Source organism: Rhodamnia argentea, chromosome 9 (genome assembly GCF_020921035.1).
Source record: "Rhodamnia argentea isolate NSW1041297 chromosome 9, ASM2092103v1, whole genome shotgun sequence".
Classification (NCBI taxonomy): domain Eukaryota; kingdom Viridiplantae; phylum Streptophyta; class Magnoliopsida; order Myrtales; family Myrtaceae; genus Rhodamnia; species Rhodamnia argentea.
Window position 1 is genome coordinate 15,622,945 of NC_063158.1, and position 22,235 is coordinate 15,645,179.

A 22,235-nucleotide genomic window follows, 5' to 3' on the forward strand; every position below is an offset into this window, starting at 1 on the left:
AAAAAACAAAAAAATATATTTTTTCAAATAAAAATATTTAAAAATTATCAATGTTAGTGTCGACGGTGCCATATAGGATGACCGGCATCAACTTCAGCAATTTCCAGCGAATAGGACTGAATCGGCACAAAGTAAAAAGGTCTAAGACTAAATTGGCAAACTTAAAAGGTTTAGATTGAATTGGCAAAAATGTGAAAGGTCTAGGACTTTTTTGACAATTTTCCTCTCGTTATGAGTCATTCTCTCATCCTCTAGCAAGCAGTTGGGATGATTGTGTCTATTTAAATTGTTACCAATTATTTCAAAAATTAGAGTTGCTCTAATTGAATCATACTCAAAATCGCTTGTTTTTCTAGTTCGTGCTAATGCTTGATTTTCATCAAATAAATCCGATCAAGCGTAGTCATCATAATATATTTCTCATTATAACTACTCCCTGCTACTTTTAATGATTGCATCAATCAAGCCGCCTTATTTTGTTGGCCAATACCCCATGACACGGGACCAAAAATATCGTGTTATAAAGTCGTACGACGTCCTAACACTGTTGTAGTCGGATAGCCAAGGACCATAATGTTCGATTCGAACATGTCAACTAAGGCCCCCGTGCATTCGACTATATCTTTCATTGATTCTGAAAAACCTATTTTCAGAAGTCATTTTCCTTTCCGAAACGGCAGAAAGAGATTAACATCGTGCATTTCCATGATACCTAGGCGGACACATAGGAGGGACGGCTTCTCACAAGGTTCATAACATGCATTCATATCTCATTTTGCCATGTCGTCAGGCAGGTATCTAGCCATACCGTTGTGCCGCGTAGTCATGTATGTCCATACCACGAACCATACATGCTTTCTCACAAGGTTCATAACATGCATTCATATCTCATTTTGCCATGTCGTCAGGCAGGTATCTAGCCATACCGTTGTGCCGCGTAGTCATGTATGTCCATACCACGAACCATACATGCTTTCTCACAAGGTTCATAACATGCATTCATATCTCATTTTGCCATGTCGTCAGGCAGGTATCTAGCCATACCGTTGTGCCGCGTAGTCATGTATGTCCATACCACGAACCATACATGCTTACATCATCATTCTGCCGCGTCATCACTGCATTTATCCGCCACGTCATTACTATTCTCTAGAGAGGGTGATCAATAGATGGGCCCAAACCATCAGGTCGGGATTAATTTCTTTTGCTCGGGCTCGCCAACAATAAAAAGAAATTTTGTCCGTAGAATTTTTAGTCGACCAGGGTTTCGTAGCTAAATAGCACTGCCTAAGCCCGTACAAAAGTCTACTAATGCATGCTTATGCCACATCATCTTGGATGTCTCGATTTGCCACATCATGGGGCCTATCTTTGCCACGTCATCAATGCAAGCATGCATCATCATATCCCACGTCATGTTGCATTCCTCCCCAAGCCACATTGTCATGCGTGTCCCGTCTGTTATGCATATGCTCACGACAACACATTGCGGTGTCATCATGCATATATACAAGCAACGGCACCATGTGTGCGCACATCATCATTTCACCACATGCCACATGACCATAAATGTCACACCATCACATACGCCATGTCACTGTGCTGATGCCGCCACATCATCACCATGCCACTACATCATGTACACCACATCATCGTCCCCATGTCATGTCAGATGTCATTTTTGCATGCTATGTCATTCATCACCATGACATTGTATATGTTTATACCTTCCCGCTAGATCATGCATTTTATTACATCCATAACTTCACCAAGAATCACTCCGTCACTCCATCAAACTAAGAAAACGATTTTCCTTTATTTCGATTAATGGAATCCGACAGCAAAAAATCATAATGGTAAAGAAGATCAGTAAAGCAGTTTATCTCATCTGTCCTAGCTTGCTATATATGATGATGTTCATAAAAGATTTCAACCACTGATACTAGTTCTATTGGATGACGGGGGGAAAAACAGATGGTGAGAAATACAATCAATTGAACACAGAAATGGTTTTGATCATTTATATGATATAATCCTCATTCCGCTGTAAATAAAATGCCAGTAAAATACAAAGATATAGCTTATCCAAGATCACCACCCTCAGCCAAAACCAAATGCTCTATCAAATGGAGTTTTGACTACATGTGAGTAAAAAGGGGAAAAAGAACTAGCAAACCATCACTACTTACTGAAAGCAGGAGAAGATGCCTCAAGCAACCGACTGTACTGCTCTATCAAAACTCTCTTCTGCAGCCGATACCCGTTTAACAAGCATATGGTCTGGATGGGAGAGTTTCAACTGGCTGCAGGTAGAGGTAACCCGGTGAAGTTAGTCAAAACACCCCAGATTTACCAAGGTCAACAAACGCTAAGTTTTGCAATGGAAGAATTTAAATCAGTCAACTAATGTAGAATCTTAAGAAACACAGAAGAGGCAGAACATCTGAAGAAATACAACGTCATTTTTGCTCCATCAGTAAAAGCAATTGGAAGGATAAATTATACTAAAATACCCGACCAGCTCAATGCAATGCACCGCACATCCATAGAAATCTGGTATCCTGAGCAGACTGACAGTGTAAGATATGGCAGAATTTATGAAGGCATGCTTTGTGAGCACAACAAAGTTCCTGAATGCCAAAACTGAAAGAGCAGCTAATCTGCTTCACATTCATTTCGAGGAACTATTTCCTTTGAGAATCTAATTTAACTTCAATTTTGCAAAGTTCAACATTATCTTATAGACAGTCACATTACTGTCTCTCTATAAGTCCAGTTTCATCAGACAAGCAGAATATACAGAAGCAAAAATTTATTATCCCAGTAAGAGGTTAAGTCACTTTGCTTGGATCTATAAGTAACTTAGAGCATAATTTAGGAAGATGAAAGCCGAGATGGTTTCCTCACAGGGTTAAATGAGCGGATTTATATACACCCAACAGCTTGGAAAATGACAATTCTGGATTTGTATCGAAGTTTCTATGAAAGATAATGTAATATTACCTGAGATAGCGGGAAGCCGGTTTACCAAGGTGAAGACTGCAGACAACCAGATTCGCCAAAGTCTCTGGGTCCTTTGCATCCTATATCACAAAACGACTAGTACCTCTCATTCACTTCTTAAATAAAGCATCATTGCATATTATCCAATGAAACAGAGAACAGAGGTTCCAAAATTTGGTAAGATGACAAGATTTGCCATCAGATATGACCAACAGATTAACCCACAGTTGTTCTCAATGAGGGAGTTTTAACAATCCCCCTCTGTAAATATTTTCAGGTCGTGGGGCTATGAACCTTGGACCTTGCAGTCCCATCCCCAACCCCTTTGCCAGTAGGTTGAGTGCCTAATAACCGTTTTTGCTCTCTTAACTTAATAATGCACAACACTGCCCCCTAAAGTGGAAAGAAGTTAGTTGATGTTTGTTTATTTTAAAGGGCATAGTGTTTCAGATGCTTCTTTTGGTAGTGAGTTAACCTTTACTATTTCCTTCGAGTGAAAATGGAAGTCCATGGTCTGTCAATCTAAGAATAAAGGGTCTGAGCTACGTATTAAAAAGATAAACATGTGTTTTCCATTAATTAACAAAATAGAAAGTAGTCTCAGGAGCTATATGACTTGCCTTATTCAAAGCTTCAAGCAACAAGGTTTCGGCTTCATCAAAATTTCCCATGTGCATGCAGCAAACAGCCTTCCCATTCAATATCAACCCTGTCATCTGATACTTCTCAGAGAAATCTTGGAAAATGAGATATGCTTCCTGTATCTTGGCACCACCCTAATTTTGTGGAGAAGTGTCATCACAAATAATTCAAATTTTCCAATAAGCAAAAAAAAGAAAAGGAAAGGTAAAACTAAATACCACAGCCATGTCTAGCCATGCATTTGCAAGTTGAGTTAGTGAGTGATCCTCATCGATCTGTTGCATGATCCTTAGCTGTTTCTCAGCATAATCAGACCTGTACATCTTAAGAAATATTTGGACATTCAACGCATGCCTGCAAAAGAACGAGAAGATTTTATGAACTCTTAAAATGCAATTCCAGAAAACTATGTCTTAGCCCGCAACACTAATTGTCATGTGAACCGGCATGCATTAAACGTTTTGCAAAAGGAAGGTTTTGATGTATCTAGATCAACCCATCTATCAAGTTTGAGTACCTATACATATACCTATCACAAGATTAAAGAGAGAATATCAGATGCAAAGTTGGCAGCATCAACTAATAAATGCCCTCAACGATATCAAATCACACTACAAAATTCAAATGATGTTAAAGAACAAATAAAATCATACATTTCAGAACGCAAAAAACACTCAAATAATGTCAATCAGTCTATTAACATGAGCACATGACCTGATATACTTGCTAACCAGAATAGAAGTATGAATTTGTCCTTTCTAACATATGGTCCTAAGGCATGTATCCCGCATATCTATTGATGAGAAGATTCGACAGAAGCTCTCATTATTGGCTTAATTTAATCTAGCAGCTTTAGAAGAACTCATGCATAACAGATATAAAGACAGATAAAGTAGCAATGAGGCTCGAACTTAAAAGAAGGGTTATCAACTTCTCCTCTCTGATGGGAAGAATATTCAGCAGAGGACTTCATCAAAGAGAAGTCTAAGAGAAATCAAAGCCTGAAATAATTCGGAAGATTCTAATATGAGAGTCCCCTAGAAAAACCGGCCATGTTAACAATGCAGATCAGATAAAGTGGAAGGATAGAAGTCTATTAAACAATGGCGCATTTTGGCCCATGTGCAATGTGTGGAACTTGGGATTAATGGCTGGTCAGATTTTGGTCTAGATTTGAATTCACCAGATGCTTCCTCCTCAAACTTCAGCGGCAACAATATATATTAGAAGCATAATCCAATGTTAAGTAGCCCTTAGGCAATCTTTTAGTTACTCAAAGTCGTAAAATATACCATACCAAAAACTAACAATGTATCCTAGTGGACGTCTCTTAATCTAACTACTCTTGTAGAGAGGAAAACATATAAGACCAACACATAAGCCCCTCGCCCAATTTTCCTCCTTTTGAAGCGAAAAATTCCGCAATCAGTGGGAAAGGACTTCATAATGTGAGATAAAGTTCACATGTAGGACCATAAAAAAGTTGAACTTGGTAAACAGGACTCAACTTATTCTTTAATACTTCTTTATTACTAATAGGGCATCCATCCAAAATGCCTAATTGCAGACCAAAATGCTAGGGCGAACACGCTGCCTTTATGCCACGAATAAAGTACCTCGGTGAAAACATAGTACCAGATTTAAACAAGTCGATGTAACAGCAGGCATGAGATCTCTCGGCCAAACCAAAAAATAACACAATGACCCACACTTTCCCTCCCCAACTCCCTTCCCTCCTACTCTCAATATGAAACCTACAACCTTACTGTTTTCTTGAAGATTGTTTACCAATACAGTAATCATTTTATTGACTAAACAACCAAAATAATTCAAAAGTACAACGTGTGGCAGCTTTTAAAATTCAAACACTAACTCTATCTTGTGCACCAGTACAAAACGTCATTTCCAGAGAACTGGTATGTCCAAGCAATCAGCAAGTCATTCCGATGAAGTTCACAAATCATGAGTTTCAGATACATTTACTGGATAATATAACTGGGTTAACATATAGCCCCTCAGAAACTCTTCATTTTATACATGGACTGGAGTGTTCTTGCTAAATAAGGGATGCTTCCCACTGAAAACACTGAAACGCTGAGTGCAGTCTTTCTCTTTACCCCTGCTTGAATACAATGACATGTTTGTACCTGATAAACATCTATAAGGTCCTTGAGTGAGATTTTGACGTTTTAATTCAGGCATGTTCACTATAGTTAACGACAGCACCCCTACAACAAATGCATAATTGGGCATCTCAACTGTCTAGAGGAATTGGATTGCCTTCTCAAGAAAATCCGTCACAAACTTAGCAGGCCAATTTATATGAAAGAGAAGACTGGCAGGTCTTAACATTCACAGATGATGGCGCATGTCGAATAAAATTAAAAAAGAGAGTAAACAACATCATATTTTTCATCCATTTCCTCACAACAATTAGTACTAACAGAGCACAGTTAAGATTAGAAAAATGTAAGCACCTTGAGTGACAATTAAGTCTTCTTAGCAGTAGAGTTTAACAGAACTTACAAATCCATGGTTCCCCCAGCATTTGTGTGCTTAAGGGCTTCATTATAGTCTTGTTCATGCAAGAATATTGTCCCAGCAATCAATCGCAAAGTGGGATTGTTTCCGATAGCAGGATCTGCCAGCCAATCTTTTAAACTTGAGATCACTGACTCCTGTTCAATTCATGAAGCATCATTTAATGGCCGAATCAGACCTTGACAAATGAAGATCGCACATAATTCAAAGAAGAATGCGATATTTCGCAAGTATGAAGAATCCTTTCACCCATACACTTGGAAAAAGCCATAAAACTGAAACAAGAAATTGCCACTAGCCTAGTTTTGAACTCATAAAACTCTACGAATGTTTAAACAAGTCTGCGGATTCCCATAAACCACGCATGAGTTTCACATAAAAGTCAGATCCCATGCCCGTATAGGGAGTTCTACTCGGCGAGAACAAATCAGATCTCTCACAATCAACACGATAGAATTCGCACTTCAGCTCACAGTCAAATCGCAACCCAGCAAAACCCCAGATCTCCCACAGAACCAACGGAAACACGAGGCAGAGAGAATGCACCTTGTTATCGGGAGACGAGAGATAGAGAGCGAGCAACTTCACGGCCTGAAGAGGCGTGGCAGCCGATGCATCGATCTCATTGATCACAAGCTGTTTCAAGCACCACACAAAACCGCCAAACCAAAACGGAACAACATCAAAACCACCAATCACAGAGCAAGGCGAAAACAAAAACCAACCGATCTCAAACGAGAGAGAGAGAGAGAGGGACGATGATCGTGCCTGGTAGCTGCCGAGGGCGACGTAGGATCGGAAGACGAGGCCGTCCCGCTCGAGGGACTCGTCGGGGGAGAGAGGCGGGAGCGAGTCGCTGCAGTTGATGGCAGCCTGGTAGGCTCCCAGGTAGAAGTTGTTCCTCATGTTGAACAGGTGATCTGGGGTCGTCGCTGCTACTGCCGACGCCATTTCCCCCCCGCAAAACTTTCGCCTAAGGAGATAGCGGTGACGCGATGCAGTTGGATCTGGCGTTACCGATGCTTCGAGGCGCTTCTTGAAGTTCTTGCTCCCGTTAATGGCTGCTCGCAAAATCGCTGTGTGTTCCTCTCTCGGTTGCTGCAAGGCCTGGTTTTGGAAGATAAAAAGGACAGGAGGAAGAGAAAAGGAAGAGGAAGAGGAAGAAGATGGGGACGTGGAGGTTGGGCCTCTGTCCCAGCCCAACATAGACGGCCCAGCCCAACTTTATAATCCCTTTCACTCCAGTTCGAGTTCGAGAAAACCAAGGTAAGTAAATTGATTTCTTTTTCCTGCTTTAGCAGTTTTTCACTTTTGGTGCCCCTCTTCTACTACACCCGTTAAATGTGTGGGTTGGATAGGATACGGGTGAGTAAAAAATGAGTCCGAATCAAATTACTTATTTAACTCGTGTAAATTCACTTTCATGTGATAACAATCTTAACAAGCTATCCTCGACTCGATCCACATGCACTTTGTACCCAATCTAACCCAAGTTACTTGTAATTTTTTCTTGAGATAATTCTGGCCGTATTGATAAAATAGAGCAGCCCAAGTTAACCCGAGTTAAATGATTGGGGATTGTTTTCCGCTTGCTTTGGAAGAATAGGGTTCAACAGGCATTGGCCTTGCTTTTTATAGGCACTTTGCTTTTTTTATGCCCCGAAAATTTTTTGTGGGAGCCGGCCTTTGCTCTTTTGATGTCTCAACTCTTTTTTTTTTAAGAGAGCCGGCATTGCTTTTCCCAAGCGCATTACTTTTTCTATGATCCCGTGATTTCGAATCCCCCTTTTTTTTCTTTTTTCAGGAATTACAACGTTTACGACTTTTACTATCCATACATTGGATGATTTAGCATACTCAATGAGTCCTCGGGAATATTATGTAGTTCCGGTTCTTCTTTGGTTCTTTTGGTTGGAGGTGGTGCCGCATTTTTTTAGCAATTGATCACTAATATGGTTTAAGAAATGATTACACATGCTCAATTGGGCTGTACAAATGATATCCTAATGCACTTGAATTTCAGTTTGAGTTTAATGTAAACAAACGCTCAAATGTTGATGTTAGTTTTGAGCAAGAAAATTTCTAACCATTTACCTTTTGATGTTGCTAAGATCACTTCCGTTACTTTATCTCGGGGAATACAAAACCTATCTACCGCTCAACTCGTTGGGGGAATGTAGTTGGAACATGTTTGGAGAAGGCTTCCCTTTCGTCATCCTGTCGTGCCCCCGTTTTGCACGTTCGATGCATCTTATGCAGTTTGTACTCTCCTTTCGAAGTTGGTAAATTAAACATGCAGAACGATTTATGACAAGACAACATGAACAACATCATTTATTGATTGCAGAATGTTTGAAAACAGGTATGAGGAATAAAACAAGAATCGGGTAGTACTTTTTCACCAAGTCGATATTGATTGGGGTTTGAAAAATTCTCGTCTACTTCGGCTTGTATAAGGGCACCTCCAGACAGTACCTTCTTTATAACGGATGGTCCGCTATAATTGGGAGCGAACTTGGTTTTCCTCCTCTAAATTCTTATGTTTAAATTTCCTCCCCGTCCTACGATTCTAAGCCTTTCTCCTAGTATCACTCCCGTCTCGTATCGTTGATCCATAGGAATGAGGCTAGTGTTGCTTGTGAATATTGGTACGTCATGTCACTTTGTTATCAAATTTTGAATCTAATTAGTCATGTTATGATGCATGTGAATTATTACCATGTTCTGTCATTATGTTACCGTGTTTTGAACTTCATTTCACATATCATGCCACACGTGAATATTGCCCTGTCATGTCATTTCGTAATTATATTTTGAATTTGATTTGTTATGTGATGTTATATGTGAAAATTGCAATTTCCTATCATTCGGTATATCACGTTGTAAATTTAATTTTCCACGTTGAGTTGCACGTGAGTTTTGCATAGCATGAGGAGGCAAATCGGATGCCCAACATAACAATAGAATGAAAAGACATGCCAATGATGTAATAGGAGGAGTCATTTAATCAATTGGCGGTCATAATCCGACATGGTGACAGGTCAAAATAAGATCATCGTTTCATTACAAAGTCCTTTCCCTAATCAACTTCATGAAATGGATAATTGCATGCTTGGGGACCTTAGTTCATGAGTGCGAATCGCGATGTTCATTAACTTTTGACTTCCAAACGCGTAATTATAGCCTATCCTAAACTCAAATTCTGATGCAGCACTCTAATTTATCCACCGCTTTATAATCCCCCCAAACTGCATAGTTTATATACCAGCAATAACATCATTCGTTCTATCGTATTTCTATCATAACTATCATCACAACAGCATAATTCCAAAAGCGGCTCACTAACATGCATAATTTCTAGATATTCCGTCAGCACAACGATGTACGACACAACTCGAGCTCTAGTTTCGACATTAGGAAAATCTAAGAACATGCATTTTCGGGTAGTCAAATAGGTAGCAGAATGATGTTTCCCCATTACGACGGTTTAGGGACTTGTAAGTTTTTGACAATTCAAATGAACAACCTAACGACATATCCTAGATTTTATGATTCCAAACAAACATTATGACATCCTACCATTAGGAGTGAGCGGTTTCATATTCCGTATAGGTTCCAATCGAAATCTAGAATTTGCCTGTTGGAATAAGTTCTTCACTTTTTGGAACCCGAAACCTACCCTACATATCCTAGAACCCGGAACCTACCTTGTCTCGGGTTCCAGGGTCTGTTCCAAGATATATGAGAACCTGCGAAATTTTTTTTTTCCACTTTTAGTTAGGCAAAATGAGAGTCAACGCAACAAAAATAAAATAAAATTTCTCCTCTATTAGATATTTATTCGATTGAAGGCAAGCTCAAGAAAAATTTAGAATTGTATTCACTTGTAATATTTTTCTGTACGTTTCCAGCATTAGAACTAATACATTGCGGTGGCAAGTTGACTTCTCTTGTGTTTATTTCATTTGGAGATTCGTAATTTGCTTATGGGTGCACTATTCCTATGCATCTTGATGAAGAATAATTATCACTGGTTTGTAGGTTCTAGTTCTGATCGCCTAAGAACCAGGAACCGGCGGTTCTGAAAAAAAAAAAAATGGAACCAGGAACCGGACCCCGACTCACCAAAACCCGGAACCGGCGGTTCGGTTTTATCCTGAAATCATGCTTACTCCTAATGTCCATATGAATTGAAAATAAGGGAATTGAGACTTACCTTGAAAGTGCGAGAGTTTCAATTAATAGAGAACGAGAGTTTCGGTTTCCGTTGGTTCCGTCGGAGATCTATCCAAGGCCCGGCTTTGGAAGATAAAAGGAATGAGGAAGAGGAGGAAGAGGAAGAAGATGGGGAAGTGGAAGTTGGGCCTGTGGCCCAGTCCAACTATAGATAGGTTAAGATCACGCTTTACGCACATTCGTTACACGCTATTTTTGTTGTTCTGTGCAAAAGTGGAAAAGAAATTGTGTTATTAAAGGGGTGAGTGAAAAATGGGTCCTACTCAAATTACTTAGTTATCTCATATAGATTCATTTTCATGTAAAACAATCTTAATAACCTATACTCAACTCGACTTGCACGCATTTCGCATCCAATCTAACCGAAGTTAGTTGCATTTTTTTCTTGAGATAATTCTGGCCATATTTGAAAAAATAGAGTGGCCCGGTTGGGCTTTTTTCGGGCTTTAAAATGGGGTTTGGGATAACTTGGGTCTTGAATTGACTGTCTCTCTCTCCTCGCCGTATCTAAGGTTGTGACCCTAGATTTGACGCCGCCAATCACGGTGGTCATGGCCTTGTCTTCATTGATAGAAGGCACGACAAGGATTTATCGGCACAGTCGAGGCTCGATGTTTCATTGGCGGCAAATGACGGTAGCATCGACTTCCTCGGTGGTGGGCTTGGTGGAGGACGAAGGCGAAGAAGTGGTATGAAATTTTTCGACTCAATGTTTTCACCGGGGACTAATGACGGTAGAATCAACTTCCTCGGTGGAGGACGGAGACGAAGAGGAAGTGGTGCGAAATTTTTTGAACCTCCTTTGTATTTAAATGGGCCAAAAGCAGGTTCTCTAGAAACCCATTAAGGCCCCTACTGATCGGACTTTGAGTTTTATAGTCCACTTTCACCTGAGTGAAAAAAATAGATCCATAGCCCATATTGACCCGTTTTAATTTTCACTTAGATTCACCAACAAGCGAATTTATTGTTGTAGCAATGTCAACTCTTCTTTTTTCCTAGTATTCTAACACGATCGTGTTTCGTAATTTTGACAACATCATTGTGATTTGTAAACACCTTATTTTTACTGGCTTTTGCTATCTTTGGCCCAGAAAAAAAAAATCTTGAAAAAGCCTAATCAGATGATGCAATTGGACGATATTCGCATAGAGCTTTCCAACAATATACAATTCGCCTCAAAAGAAATTGCGTCTTTTTACATGAATAGTTTAATAGCTTGATCTAGGTACGCTATTGTTGGGTGAGTTAGTTCGAACTTTGATTTCATAGAAAGTTGACATTGAACACTTTGTTGAAGAGGGACCCGCGAAGTAAAAAACCATTACTCTCATGAAAATGTGGGACCAGCGAATCATATGATAGATAGAAGGAAGGAAATAAATTGGATACTTGATTTGCGTGATTCAATCCGAATGTCGATACCTATAATAGAGATTATAATCACTCGAGTCTTGAAACACTCTCTCGGTAATTTCGAACCTTAATTACTCCCAATAACTCACTTAATGTTTAACATTGCACACTTTTTAGTGAAATCTCACTTAAGAAATGACAAAAAATTGTAATCACAAGAATTTAAGTAGCTAAATCGTACAAAGTTGTAACTACAACAACCAAACCACCCTAAATTCTCTAGAGAAGAACTCTCCAACCATTTTCTTCGATCTCTTTTGGGTAGTCTTGGAGCGCGTGCGCTCCCTTTCTCTCTCTCTCTACACTTCATGTTGTTGCTTTATAGAGGAAGCTCAACAAGGGAAAGAGGAAGGGAGAAGACGAGGAGGAATGGCCATGACTAAGCATGGCCAAATGGGCCCGGCGGCCCGGAACCGGCCCGTTGACCGGGCTCACGGTTCCAATTCCAACCTGTTTATTAAAAAAAAAACATAAGGGGTGGGCCCGGTGGGGAAAGAGCCCAACGGGCTCTTTGCCCCCCAGGCCCCGTCCCCCGAAGAGCAACGGCTCTTTGGGCCGTTGCAAAATTTTTTTTTTAAATAAAATAAAATAATAATGATTTTTTTTTTAGTTCTTCTCTATAAATACCTATCCTCCCCCTTTCATTTTTCTCACAAATCCTCTCAACAATTCTCTCAAATTCTCTCAATCTCGCCTCAATTCTCTCAATCGAATTTTCGATCAATTTTTTGAAAAATGGCAAGTGGAAGCAGAAATACCGAGAAGACCAAAATGGCGATGGGAGATTCCAAGTATCCTATTTCTGGATATGATCCTCGTGAGTATGCATGTTGGGAATACGACGACAATAATATCAACGTTGTTCCCATTCCCAACGTTGAGCACGTCCTAACACAAGAAAGTTTTCATCCTCCTACCGATGTCGAAGAAACGTTGACGGCAAATGAGTCAGAACGGAATGGTCGAGAGAGTACATCCGACTTGTGGCTGCACTTCGATAAGGTACGTAATGAAAGCGAAGGTAAGTATAATATAAATTATAAATATTGTTTACAAACATACAAATTTACGAAAGGAGACGGCTACGGAACATTCCGTCGGCATTTGTGAAAAAAACATCCAACGCAAGCGGGGATCAACACTACGCAACAACAAATTTCCGGGTTCGCCAATTCTAATCCTCATCTTTATTCCGTTACACCGATGCACTTTATAAACAAACATTAGCTGAATATGTTGCCCTAGATCATGCTCCGTTTACTATTGATGAAAATTTTAATTTGAAATATTTGATAAATCTTGCGTTGGTTCCGCAAGCATCAACTATTCCAAAAAGTACTCTTAAATGCAAACTTTTGCATCTTCATAAAAAAAAAAAAAAAAAAAAAACTTTAGCGAAATTTTTTGCGGAATTCAATGGACGTGCGCATTTAGGTAGCGATATTTAAAGTGATCCTGAACAAATTCATTCTTATAAAGATGTCACGTGTTATTGGATAGGTGACAACCGAATCATTCAAAAAAGACTTATTGCATTTTGAGTTTTTGATGAAAAACATTCGGCTTATAATATTTATAGAATAATTAGACAAGTTTTAGAAAAATATAATTTGATAAATAAAGTATTTTCAATTGGTTTTGATAATACCGCCGCAAATACCGCTTCCATTCCCGAATTAGAAAATATTTGCAAACCCTCTTTTGACGGATAATTTTTTCACATTCGATGTGCTTGCCATGTTTTAAATTTATGTATATAAGATGGTTTACGAACTCTTGACACTTCTCTCACCCCAATAAATGGTGCAATTAAATTTTTATGGAGTCGTGCCCATTTTATGAAAGTATGGGAAAAATTTTGTAAACAACATGGGAGAATGGAAAAAATGTTTCTAAAAGATATTCCAACTCGTTGGAATTCTACCTACGAGTTACTTTATCAAACTTTTGATTACAAATATTTATTATGTACGTTTATTTCGCAAAATATTCCCGAAATTACTTTACTTCCGCAACATTGAGACGTTTTTAAAAAAAAAAAAATTAGATTTGTTGAAAATTTTTAATTATGCTATTAATACTTTATCTGATATTTATTATTCTAGTACACATTTATTTTTAATAGAATGTGTTAATATTGGTAGTGTTTTTAGTGAATATGAAAAAGATCTTGAATTAGATCGGACTATTTTAGTAATGCGAGAAAAATGGTTGCATTATTATTTCAAAATTCCTCTTGTCTATTTAGTTGGTATTGTTTTTGATCCACATATTAAATTAGACAATTTACTAGATTATCTAAATGTGTATTATCATTATTGTTTACATTTGAAAGATTAAATCGATATTTCAAATATACAAGGAGATGTTAAAGAATCTATAATAGTATTATATGGAGAATTTTGTAATAGATATGGTTTAAATGATTGTAGATCTTTACAATCCATCGCCTCACGAAGCGAAACTGGTAGTTCACTTAGTAGAGGGTACAATATGCTCAAGAGTAGACAAAAATAAAAATAAAAAGGAGCAACATGTAGTATTTCTGAATTAGAAAAATATTTAACTACTCAATTTGAGTTTCGTGATGCAGAACATAGTACTGATTTCAAAATCCTAGAGTAGTGGAAGAGTCACTCAATCGATTACCCAGTTCTCGCCTTCATCGCTTCCTAGATATTAGCAACCTCTTCTTCAACGGTTATAGTTGAATAAGCATTTAGCATTGGAGAATTAGTTTTGGATTCTCGCCGTTCAAGATTAAGTCCGAAGTCTATGGAAGCTCAACCTTGTGTCGACGATTGAACGAAGGCTAGATTTCGACACCAAGAGTTGGATCGAGAATACGAATTTTTTAGTTAGGATATTGGAAATACCATTGCCACGGGTACCACAATGGGTAGCGACGATTGGCGATGAGGTAAGTTGGGATTATCAAAGGTAAAAGAACTACATGGGCTTTGATTCTTCTATCTTCAAGAAGATATGTAGGCGCTTAATGATAATTCATTAAGTTCAAGCTCATTCCTCCTATCTTTTTTTTTCCCACATTTTATTACAATATACAATTTGATTAAAATTTATAATTTATTATGTTTATTTTATTATTTATTATTTATTATTTTAAAATTTAAATCTAAAAAACGGAACTGGAATCGGCTCGGAACCGGCCACGTCTAGCCATGACCATTGAGTGGTCATCATTGCACTTGCACCTCATCCTCCCTTTCTCTTTCGGCATGATGTCCTTCTCTTTTTCTTCGTCTGCTACAATGAACACCCATCATTGCACTTTTCTCTTATGAAGCTTCTTCATACAAGCCAACTTTTCCCGTGCTTCACTTGAAGAAGTCCAACATCAATTAAGACTCAACTAAACAAAACAAAAGAATGACTCCTATTTGTAGCAAATGAAGGCAATAATACTTGACTTCATTTATTTGGCCGGACTTGATCGCTTTAATTTGGACCATACTTATCATTTGTAATATAACGCGCGGAAACTAATCAAGATCTTGCAAATATGTTAATGTGAAAAGCTCAGAGAAAAATGAGAAACGATAAAGGACACCGGAGATTATGTGGTTCGGTCCGAATATCGGTACCTACATCCACATGAGAGCCGGTAGGAATAATTCACTATAATCGGAGAATCGGATTTATAATCGCTCAATACGCTCGTATTTCTCGCACCTAGATTATACCAAAAACCTAAGTGTTTACAAATAAAAGAACTCGCAAGTGGATATAATAAAACTCACGAACACAAAATCGGACTGTGTGCGAAGCTCTACGTACGACCGATCAAAGATGCCGATTAACCCCGAGAGCTCTCTGTGCGGCTGTTCCTTTTCTTCTTTTTCTCGTGCGGCACGACTCTTTTCACAGAAAAAGAACTTCTTTTACTTCGTTGCGGGTTCTGCAGGTATTGAAGGAAAGAAAAGAAAACCAACCCCACCTTTTGTTTGTTTTTTTCTCTAATGGGCCCCACAATATAATTATATAAAATAAAGTGTGTGGCCTCTTTCTTTTTTCTTTCATTCGGCTAAACAAGCCCTCCCTCTACAGTAAAGGAGAAATCCAAGAAGTCAACTCAACTTGATCAAATCTTCAATATATCAAGATTTCCTATTTCCGTAACAAACCAATTTATATCCACAAACGATTTAAACTCGAGACATAATTTAATAATTCTCCACCTTGGCTTGATGTTTGAAGCCAACTCATAGTGTTCATCATCCATGCTGCTCTCCATTGCCCCAATGGGCAATCACTCTCTACATCCGTTGGGTTCTCTTCTGTAGCAATCTTTTTCCAATAACCTTACCCTTCGCTAAGATATCTCGGATGAAGTAATACCCGATATTGATATGCTTCGTTCGCTCGTGATAAACCATATTATACGCTAGATATATCACACATTGGTTATCACAGTGTATGTCAACACTTTTATGTTCTAACCCAAAGTCCAAGAGCAAACTTTGTAACCATATCGCCTCTTTCGCTATAAAAGTCGGTGCCATGTACTCCGCCTTGGTCGACGACAAGGCTACGTGGTCTTGTAAGGACGCCTTCCAACTAACTGCACCACCTACAAGCGTAAACATGTACCCCGCTAAAGATATGCACTCATCCAAGTCACCCGCATGATCGGAATCCACAAAACCAGTGGTCTCACTGCCATTCTTGTCCCTACGGTATACTACACCAACGTCATTTGTCCCCTTCAAATATCTGAGGATCCATTTCACTGCTTCCAAATGAATTTTACCTGGACACTTTATGTAACGACTAACTACACCGATAGCTTGTGAAATATCAAGCCTAGTGCATACCATGGCATACATAATATTACCCACGACACTAGAATAAGGAACACGGGACATATGCTCCTCTTCCTCCTCGATCTCCAGTGATAACTTAACCGAAAGTTTAAAGTGCTTTGCTAATGGAGTATTCACGGACTTCGACGACTACATATTAAAACGTGCGACAATTTTCTCAATATATTTCTTTTGAGACAGACGTAATAATCCCGTAGTCCTGTCACGCAAAATCTCCATACCCAATATTTTCTTTGCAGCACCTAAATCTTTCATCTCAAACTCAGCACTCAACTCCTCTTGAGCATATCAATATCGGACATATTTTTCGCTACTATCAACATATAATTGCAGATATATCAAAAACCCGTCCTCCAATCTCCTAAAATAAACACAGCTATCCATCTGACTCTTTGAATAGTCTTAACTAGCCATGAAAGCATCAAAACGTTTATACCACTGTCTAGGAGATTGTTTCAGCCCATATAATGATTTCTTTAACAAGCAAACATGGTCTTCCTTACTTAGAATAGCAACTCCCTCTGGTTACCTCATGTAAATCTGCTCCTCCAACTCATCATGAAGAAATGCCGTTTTCACATCAAGTTGCTCCAACTCGAGATCCTGTGCAGCAACTAAAGCAAGTAAAACACGAATAGAAGTAAGTTTTATGACAAGAGAGAACACCTCGTTGTAGTCAATACCCTCCCACTGGGTATACCCCTTCACAACAAGTCTCGCCTTATACCTCGCTGCCTCGACACCAAGAATGTCCTCTTTCCGTTTGTACACCTATTTACTTCCGACAATTTTCTAGCTCTTGGGTACTTTAACTAGCTCCCATGTCTGATTTCGATGGAGTGATTCCATCTCTTCACTCATAGCCCCTAGCCACTACGATGACTCGGAACTAGCCATCGCCTCGGAGTAAGACGGAGGCTCATCTATCTCCACCTCATCACCTACGGTCAAAGCATACATAATATCTGTATAACCATAACGTACCGATGGTTTAATTTGCCTTCTCTGTCTGTATGCGGCTATACTACGCTGCGGTTATCTTGGTTGTTCACTATCACCGACTTCGGGAATTGCGATCTCATCTGCAGTCTCAACATCTGTTACCTCCGAGGTCTCCGGAGTCTCCACCTGCTCCACCTCACTACCGACACCATGATGCATGCGCTCTGCTGGTTGTGTCTCGTAACTCCTCTGTTGAAGAATTGCGGTCTCGTCGAAGATCACATATCTGCTGATTAAAAAACCATGTGATGCGGGATCGATGCACCACAATCGGTAGCCTTTCACCCTATGTGCATAACCCGGAAATATGTACTTCTTCGACCTCGGCTCAAGCTTACCATCACTCGTATGAGCATACGCATGACATCCGAATATTTGTAATCCGGAGTAATCAACGGCTTTCTCCGACCATACTTCCTCTAGAGTCTTCCACTTGATAGCAGATGATAGAGATCGATTAATCGGGTAACATGCCATGTTCATTGCTTCGGCCCAAAATTCCTTGCCTATTCCAGCATGCGAAAGCATGCTCGGAGCCCGCTCAAGTAAAGTTACGTTCTTCCGTTACGCCATGCCATTTTGTTGGGGTGTCCCGAGCCTTGTGCGGTGTCTCACAATCCCTTCTCTCTCGCAGAACTCGGTAAAATCTTTACCACGGAACTCCATATTGTTATCGGTTCTCGGGCACTTGATATGTTTATCTGATTGCTTCTCAATAAATGCCTTAAATTTCTTGAACCAAGCAAACACGTCAGATTTGTGCTTTAGAAAATATACCCATATCTTCCTGGAATAGTCGTCGATAAATGTCAGCATATAAAGAGCACCTCCTTTCGAAAGAACCGGAGACGGGCCCCGGACATCTAAATGAATATATTCTACCGGTTGCTTGGTCGAATGAATATACGTAGCAAACTTAATCCTACGTTGCTTCCCAATGATGCAGTGCTCACATAAATCTAACTTACCTGTCTTCTGACCCTTTAACAACCCTCTATCACTCAGCATCGTCATACCTGCCTCACTCATGTACCCTAGACGCATATGGCATAAATGAGTTAAATCGGAATCTGACTCACCCGATGAAACCGCAGCAGCTCCTATCATGGTCTCTCCCAGTAAATGATAGAGAGAACTCACTTTCTTCCCTTTCATCACCGTCATGGCACCTCGAGAGATCTTTAGCACTCCACTTTCAGCGGTATACTTACACCCGATATCGTCAAGTGTCCCCGGAGAAATAGGGTTCTTCTTGAGCTCCGGTACATGCCTCACATGCGTCAATGTACGCACTACTGCATCATGCATCCGAATTCGAACTGTCCCTATCCCCACAACCTTGCGGGTTGCGTTATTCCCCAACGGAACTCTACCACCATCTGTAGTCCGGTAAGTAGTAAACCGGTTCGTATGAGGCGTCATATGATAAGAACACCCCGAATCTAGCACCAATTCATCTCCTAACGAACTCCGAGTCACACACAAGACAACCTCTGCATCACTAGTACTCTCTTCAACAACGTTCGCCACACTACTTGTGGCTTTCTCGCTATCACCTTTGTTTCTCAACTTAGGACAATCTCTCATGATGTGCCCCTCCTCATGACACTCAAAGTACTTCACGCATCCCTTGGACTTTCTATGGCGTGATTTAGACCTCGCTTTTACCTCATCGCTCTTGGACACTCATTGTTGCTTTCTACTCCGAATCACTAGTCCTCGCGCTACATCCTCGCGCTACATCCCGCGCTAGACTGTCATCTCGCAATTTTCTTTGCCACTCTTTAGAAAATAAGGCGGACTTTACCTCTTCCGAGGTAATCGTAGTACGCTTTTGCAACAGTGAATCAGTAAAGTGCTCCCATGACTCCGGTAGAGAAGCCAACAACATCATGCCCCGCTCTTCATCATCAAGTGTCTTGCCGACGTTCTTCAAATCCATCATAAGTTTATTAAATTCATCTAGATGGGTTCTGATATACGTACCTTCAGTATATCCGAATTGGAACATCTTCTTCAACATATATAAGCGATTGTTCAAACCCTTCATTACATAGAGCGCCCGAAGTTTTGCCCACAATGCTGCGGTATCCTTCTCCTCGCCTATCTCTATTAACACTTCATCCGATAAATTCAACAGGATTAAACTTCTAGCTTTCCTTATTACCACATCCTTTTCAGCAGACGTTATCGTTTCGGGCAACTTTGCCTTGCCCTCCAATGCTTCTGCTAAACCTTGAGTTGTCAATAACGCCTCTATCTTGAGGCTCCATAACCCAAAGTTGTTCATCCCGTTAAACTTCTCGATTTCAGCTTTCATTCTAGACATAATTGCAATCATAGAATATCTAGATAATAACCGGACCAGCAAAAACCCCAAATTACAATCTAGAATATCCGAACCTGGCTCTAATACCAATTGTTGTAATATAACGCGCGGAAACTAACCAAGATCTTGCAAGTATGTCAATACGAAAAGCCCGGAAAAAAATGAGAAATGATAAAGAACATAAGAGATTACGTAGTTCGGTCTGAATATCGGTACCTACATCCACGGGAGAGCCAGCACGAATAATCCACTATAATCGGAGAATCGGATTTACAATCGCTTAATACGCTCGTATTTCTCGCACCTAGATTATACCCAAACCCTAAGTGTTTACAAATAAAAGAACTCGCAAGTGGATATAATAAAAATCACAAACACAAAATCTAACTGTGTGCGAATCTCTACGTACGGCCGATCAAAGATGCCGATTAACCCTGAGAGCTCTCTGTGCGGCTGTTCCTTTTCTTCTTTTTTTTGTGCGGCGTGACTCTTTTCGTAGAAAAAGAACTTCTTTTACTTCGTTGCGGGTTCTGCAGGTATTGAAGGAAAGAAAAGAAAACCAACCCCACCTTTTGTTTGTCTTTTTCTCTTAAGGGCCCCACAATATAATTATATAAAATAAAGTGTGTGGCCTCTTTCTTTTTCCTTTCATTCGGCTGAATAAGCCCTCCCCCTACAGTAAAGGAGAAATCCAAGAAGTCAACTCAACTTGGTCAAATCTTCAATATATCAAGATTTCCTATCTCCGTAACAAACCGATTTATATCCACAAACGATTTAAACTCAAGATATAATTTAACATTATCAATGAGCTCAAAATTGAGACATATTTTCAACAATGTCCACGTTGGCTTGACATTTGAGACAAGTTACAATCGCTGCAATATGATTTAATCTTTCTTGCTATTCTCCCACGGCCACTCGTGCTCTTAACCACCGCAGAGTGCTTCTAAATCTAACATGCACTTGAACTTCGCCATAACAGTGGATCTCATCAAGATATCAACCCCGTCTGCATCTTTAGCTACTCCACAATGATTTTTAGACATGACCTCCTGAGCCATAGATGAGGCAAAACAATAAGTGCACCATATTTGTAAGAAGATCAAACACACACATTGTCAAATTCAATATTTATAGCAACTGTTGGCTTTGTAGGCTCCACTTGTTAAAAGCATCATCAGTTCGATTATTCTGCTGGTACACGCTACCTTAGGAGTTTCTTGAAAATTGTTCAAATCGGAAGCTATAGAGAAAAAAAAAATAAAGTATAAAAAATGTTAAAATGCAATAAAAATTGTCCATGTTAGTGCCCGACATGCCACGTAGAACGACTAGCATCCACATCAGCAATTTTAGACCAAAAGCGGCGGGATGGACTTAATTGGCAAAATATGAAAAATTTTAAAACTCAATCAGCACAATTGAAAGGTTTATGACTGAATTGACAAAAGTGTAATATGTTTAAGACTTTTTGGACACTTTCGCTATTAACTTAAAAGAGATTTGATCTTTTAGAGGGGAGGGTGTTAACCTTACATTCTATAACTCCTATGGCGTTTTCTTGGTCTTCCTATTGATACTTTATTAAGAGTATAGTTTGCACTTGGAACGGCCTCCCCCTACAAGTTCTTAAATAAACCCAAGAGCATGGCGTTATCCATCTCCTTTAAAGTTACGTTTTTCCATTCAACAACTTCATTTTGTTGTTGTTTGAAGAATTATCCCAAAACTAGCACACAATTTCTTTAAATTGGTGGAATTGTATTCTCCTCCCGAAACAAAACCATATGCCATTTGGCTCGAAGGTCCAAATATTTGTTGCCACAAAATCGGGCCATGAGGTCTAAACCTCTCCAGCGGCAACGATATAATCTACCATAGGAATGTCTCTAGAAACATCTTGGACAGTAATGGATACTTGATTGTTCAAGCATCCGAATTTTCAAATCAACCCAACAAATAGTCAATGCCTTAAGATTGTTGTGTATGTAATACAATACTATTTGTTGTAATCAATAAATTTAAACAGAAATAATAACTCTAAGAGAGCGATAACCTATTTAATAAAGAGTAAGTCAATGAATATGTGTGTGTGTGTGTGTGTGTGTGTGTGTTTTTAATGACTTTTTTGAACAAATAAAGAGGATTGATATTACAAACCGGATATAGATTTTCTTGATTCCTATAAAATTATAATAGAATGAAACTCGAAGTGAAGT

General features: G+C 39.3%; 1 protein-coding gene and 1 long non-coding RNA gene across 2 annotated transcripts; one reads left to right on the top strand and one right to left on the bottom strand.

Annotated features, from left to right (window-relative positions):
- The first annotated feature begins 1,772 nt into the window (after positions 1-1,772).
- On the top strand, positions 1,773-2,157 carry LOC125316516. The gene is made up of 2 exons (XR_007199657.1): positions 1,773-1,877; positions 1,927-2,157. It is a non-coding gene; the product is annotated as an uncharacterized LOC125316516 (long non-coding RNA).
- Positions 1,995-7,303, bottom strand: LOC115756031 (coatomer subunit epsilon-1). Its single transcript, XM_030695708.2, has 7 exons — positions 6,955-7,303; positions 6,733-6,822; positions 6,172-6,323; positions 3,864-3,999; positions 3,624-3,779; positions 3,004-3,083; positions 1,995-2,303 (listed from the first exon to the last, which is right to left on the bottom strand). Exons 1-7 carry the CDS (start codon positions 7,135-7,137, stop codon positions 2,210-2,212), a joined length of 891 nt encoding a protein of 296 aa, XP_030551568.1. The 5' UTR covers positions 7,138-7,303; the 3' UTR covers positions 1,995-2,209.
- Between the last annotated feature and the right edge of the window lie 14,932 nt (positions 7,304-22,235).

Bases quoted from the DNA above. Each gene is read 5' to 3' on its own strand.
- LOC115756031 (XM_030695708.2), bottom strand. From the start codon at position 7,137: ATGGCGTCGGCAGTAGCAGCGACGACCCCAGATCACCTGTTCAACATG. The intron at 6,823-6,954 runs GCACGATCATCG...TGCTTGAAACAG, and splicing joins TCGCCCTCGGCAGCTACCAG to CTTGTGATCAATGAGATCGA. The intron at 3,084-3,623 runs GCAAGTCATATA...TTTGTGATATAG, and splicing joins TGCTTGAAGCTTTGAATAAG to GATGCAAAGGACCCAGAGAC.